The sequence below is a fragment of the Mastigoproctus giganteus genome, chromosome 3 (genome assembly GCF_048544385.1).
Source record: "Mastigoproctus giganteus isolate SK-2022 chromosome 3, ASM4854438v1, whole genome shotgun sequence".
Taxonomy (NCBI): Eukaryota; Metazoa; Arthropoda; class Arachnida; order Uropygi; family Thelyphonidae; genus Mastigoproctus; species Mastigoproctus giganteus.
The window spans coordinates 186,316,370-186,321,554 of record NC_143577.1 but is presented as its reverse complement, the minus strand read 5'-3'; the positions used below and the strand labels follow the sequence as shown (position 1 = coordinate 186,321,554).

General features: G+C 36.5%; 1 protein-coding gene across 1 annotated transcript; it reads right to left on the bottom strand.

The window, feature by feature from the left end:
- Positions 1-932: 932 nt before the first annotated feature.
- LOC150088467 (uncharacterized) lies at positions 933-4,924 on the bottom strand. The gene is made up of 2 exons (XM_090369529.1): positions 4,779-4,924; positions 933-3,004 (listed from the first exon to the last, which is right to left on the bottom strand). Exons 1-2 carry the CDS (start codon positions 4,788-4,790, stop codon positions 2,381-2,383), a joined length of 636 nt encoding a protein of 211 aa, XP_090225655.1. The 5' UTR covers positions 4,791-4,924; the 3' UTR covers positions 933-2,380.
- Positions 4,925-5,185: the final 261 nt, after the last annotated feature.

Genomic DNA, 5,185 nt, shown 5'->3' with positions numbered 1-5,185 from the left:
GTAATTAGATTTAACATGACTGTAGATGCTCTTTGCTAGCTGCTAACTTCCGACTCTTCCAGATAGAGAAGATTTTTAGAGTAATATTTCTCGAGGATTCGGGTCGCTTCATTCATAGCTAAGTATCTGTTTGTTTGGTTGAGTTTTATTGGCGCATCAGAAACTATGGCTATAATGCGCCAAAACCTGCTAAGTATCTGAAACGCAAGAAACTGTCTACTAACAGACCAAGGAAATTAAAACCTAGAAAGAGTTTCAAAGGTATCTCCTCACCTGTCCTAACTTCTAAGAACAAATTTAAAAACTTCGGATTTGGAGAGGAGAAATGCCTTCACCATTCCTTGACGTATTGTTAGAAGTCTTGTGAGAATCGAAAAATGATCACCTCATAATCAGAGACAAAGGAAAGATTTAAATTTGTCCCCAAAAGGTTATTTTGTTTTATCTTTTAAATAAAAAGCAGATTAACTTTTTCGAGGCAACTCGTAGTAAACACATTAAGATAATTACATGTACTATGAAGTTAAAATCCCACAAAAGTTGACGAGAAATTACATCCCCTCCAACTTTTAGTCAGACCTCCCAGTAAAATAACAATCAGGAGTTTAGGGCATTAAACAGAGGCTGGAATCTGTATGATCACAATACGCAGGTAACTCCACGGTCTCAGTTTTCATGAGAGAGCGGCGGCGCATAAGCCAAATATCAGCAACCGCAATCAGCGACCTCGGCCTTGCATCGTGCAATGTAATTGGACTACAGAACATCGTAAATCGATTCTATGGAGTGACGAGTGAGTAAATCGATTGTATGGAGTTTTTAATTATAAAATAACTTCAATTATTTTATAATTAAAAGATTATTATAATTCTTGGCCAAGTTATGTTCTTTGAAATCATTTGCAATACGCTGAGATAAAGAAAATGCGCTACTTCTGTCCAAATAACTTTATTTTTTATCGTTCAACAGTAACAATTTTTAATTGGCATCAAGTTTTGAGAAAAACAAATTTTAATCTCAACACAGAATTGTTGCTAATCCCTTTAACATCCCCCAAGAAAGCAACAGTCCAACTATGTACAACATAAGCTAGGACACGTGACAAATACAGTTTCTTTTTCGTCATACAAATAGTCCCGGGCTTATCTCTCCGTTTTAACTCACAACGGATCGATGGAGTTTGTATATTAACAGTAAAATGAAATAAAATATAAAAAAAAGTCTGTGTGATAGAACTAGTGAAAAACCATGCAATAAAATATACTAAGAGTTCTTCCAGGATGTTAGAGCTGCCAACTCGAAGAACATTAAAAGCTCACTCATATTTTATCTTAGTGTTCGTATACAAACGTCCTTTTGAAAGGGGAAATGTATGGCACAAAACGGTTGATTTTATTTCGATTAAAACACCATCACCCCTCGGAGTTAAGGGTAGTTGACCCACTCGGCTTTCTTTTAAATATTTCTGATTATCTGCGAAATCAAATAATCAGATTAGATGAAGCAATTGAATCAGAACAGACAAAAAAAGAAATAGAAGATTCTATTTGCCATGATATTTTCCCTTTCTTACAAATTCCAGCAGCCAAAATGAACTCCCAGTAAAGGAACTACAATACCTTACATGATGAAAGCAATGACATGCAATGTTTTATTGAAATAATTTAGTTACACCGGTTTGTTTGTTTTTTTTAACATTCAACGCTATCCAACCTGTTTTATATCTTACAGAAGCGTATTCATTTTTTTTTGTTAATTTTTTGTAAACATCTTTTTTATTTCAATAAAATACCCTCCTACAAGATATTATAATAGCAAATAGCCTTGCTGATACACTTAAATGCGAAATGAAGTTTACATAAAAGTATTAAATCCTATTTGACTCTTTCACAAAATGGCCGACAACAATCGACTTAAATAGCAGACGAAGACGAACATTTCATACTTCTGCGTAAATTGACAGACGAACTCCACAAGTTTATCAACTGTTAAAAAAACGGAGCAGGTCTTCTGATATCTTTAACCTCCAAATGGAAGATGAAGATATAGTTTCCTGAGCGAACTGCACCCACTACAGTAGAATAGCAACTTCACTGTGTTCATCAAGGTTTCAACTGCTTATTCCTCCTTGAGACTGGTAATTCTTCTCATCTTACGGTAAAGGTAAGCCCAGCAGTACCAAGGAATTAGAACAGCCCTTGAAAAGCCAGGACCTACCAAAGAAATGTCTTTCACCTAACATTCTACTTGTTCTCCTGACTTAAAATTTCTGGGAGGAGGAGGAAAGGAGTAGAATTTTAAAGAAAAAACAAAACGGAACTGATTTTACAGAGAAAAAAATGGCTTTATCTGAGGACAGAGTAGCGGAAGTGGACGTCGATTAACCCTGATGTCTTTGAGCTCCAACGTTGTAGGACAGCAGAGAGGTATCAACATAAGCGGGTCCATTGTCGCTCAAGTCGTTATAATCATTATTACGGTTGTACTGCTGAGGCTGTGCTTGGTACTGTTGTTGTGGTGCTGGCTGATACTGCTGTTGCTGAGGTGGGGGATTGTACTGGGCTTGTGGCTGGTACTGAGGTTGTGGGGCAACTGCTGGGGGTGCTTTAGGGACTCCATCGCCTTCAGCAACGAACCCAGCTTTACCTGCACTGTAGCGAATGATTCTCTGTTGACCTGTGGCATCGACATATCCATATGCACCCTTGACGGATCCGTCTGGAAGGCGGGTCTCTTCACGGAAACTCTGACCGTCGTTATTCTTGCCTGTGTCGTAGCCGAATTTGTAGTCTCCCTGTAGCTGGGCACCAATGTTGACGTAATGCACTGAGGCTGGATTCACTGGGTGACGTGGGTTGGTGTAGGATTGCTGTGGGGGTGAATACTGTTGAGCTGGTTGCTGGGGGGCGTAATTCTGTTGGGGAGAATACTGTTGCTGCTGTTGATGTTGCTGTTGTTGGTAATACTGGGCATTTAAGATGCCCACCAGACAGGCAGCAATAACCTGAAAGAAAAGTTGAAACGGTATAGTCAAGAAGAAACATGTTCTCCGACCACATAACAATTCAATATTAAATCTTGCAGTCTTTTAAGCACTATTTATACCCTATAACCTCTTTGAATTCCTTTAAAATAGTCTTCTCTGCATTGATAACGCCGATTTCATTATGATATACCTAAATTAATCAAGGGACACTCCAGAGACAATTTATGATAACTTTATATGATGGCTTTATAATCAGATTGGACTCGCTGTCCTAACCATACAATGTGGAAAAGATTTGGTTTCAAATCCCATTGAAATAAGAAGAATTTATGGTCTTTTATTCCATCATAGTCGAGTTATTCTGCCTCAGACGTGGTTAACTCAGATGTTTCATCCAGAAAACAAGTCATTTTTAAAAACACGCGCAATAGGCTGACACTTCATAGCCTTACTTATATTAGAAAAAATAATCTAATATGCGATTTCCAATTTAAATGTTCTGTAAGCGATATCAGTATGGGCCTTCATGAATGTATTGCCACAACATAAGTAAAGTATCATCATCATCTAGGACATCTAGATGGATCTTGGCAATTCATGAGTTTGTCCAAAACAACCAACGGTCCCAGGTGAAAACATAAAAGAAGTAGATGCAAAATTAATGCCAGAGAAAACAATCGAAAAGAAATTTCAAGTAATCTTGAGCAAGATTAGAAACCTAAGGGTTCATTTAATAATATTAAACATTTTAAATGATCATCGTGCATTATTAAATCATTCTTAAAGCTAAGTACAATAGCGCATAAACTAAAGTACAAATTGGAATTCAAATAGGAACTCATTCTATATTACAGATGATTCTTGAATACCGAAATGGTAAAAAGAACTACAACCATAATATTTTGAGGAATTTTAGTAATTAATATATAATTCTTTGCTATAGTTAATATTTCTTGCTCTACTATTGGAAAATTAGTAAAATTTAAAATAAAAATAAATTAAAGACAGTTTAATTTAAACACCAATTATAAATAACTGCGTTTTAATCCATTATAAATAAATATCCACAAGTAAAATAAATATACATAAGTAAGATTAAATTCCATTAAGGAAATCGTCGTTCAAAGAGTCCTTTCTGCTTAATCAAGGAAAGAAGTGGTTTTGATTTAATTAAAACTAAATTATTAATTACGTAAGGAATTACGCTTAATTAATTGAAACAGTTTACCGAAAACTAAAGTTTACTGGAAACTTGATTCCAAAAGTCAACTGATCTTGCCAACATGTCTGATGCTGATAAGCTCGAAATGAGGTCGTTGTTTTTGCTGTGCTCATTAGAAAACGATCCTATCCAATATTCAAAAGACAACCTCCAGCATCAATGCACAAATAGAACTCAAAGGAGATTTTGAATCTAATACTCAGTTTTATAAAAACGCTGCAGTACTCTTATAGTATGCACTGTTAAAAATAAAGAAAATAAGAGATTATGGTAACAATTCTACCACCTTTTTAAAGGTGGGAGAATAAACTTGAAACGTATGTGATTCTGAATTAAAGATAAATTCCAAAGAATCAACAACAGCCAAAAGAATATGCGCTTCTTTCCTTCATTTGACTGCTTATCACTCGAAGAATCCATCTACGTCTACCATAAAATCCGCTTTAGATTTCGCTTGAAAGCGAAAAAGAATTTTTATCTCCATTATCCAATTTATCGTCTTTTCTCCATATCCACATGCTTGTCACAATCTTTGCAAGCCTTAAGAAAAATCATACGATGTATACTTACTATGTTAATCATGATGTCGAAGTCCCAGGTGGCCAGAGAACCTTGCGATAGTTTATCGTTTGTGCTCTGCGCCTTTATATAGCAAGTATTTCGAGTTAATTCCTTCCTTCCCCCAACACCGACCAAACCCCCGATCCCCAATTCATCTTTCAGTTGCGCTCAAACCAGATCATCTTGTCATTAACCCACTTTCTGGAAGGTTACCACTTCCGTCTAACGTTGGCAGATACCAATCTAAATTCGTGCACGAACTTCGAGGCCAAATCGCCAGCAAATGCAATCGGCGACAGCACGACGTCTTTTCTTGACGCACGTGGACCTTGAAGAAGTTACGCCTTGTCAGTAGCACTGGAAGGGCTACGATTCGCTCCACAATTTGCTGGTTGGTAAGCCGGTTTTAAAGGAAA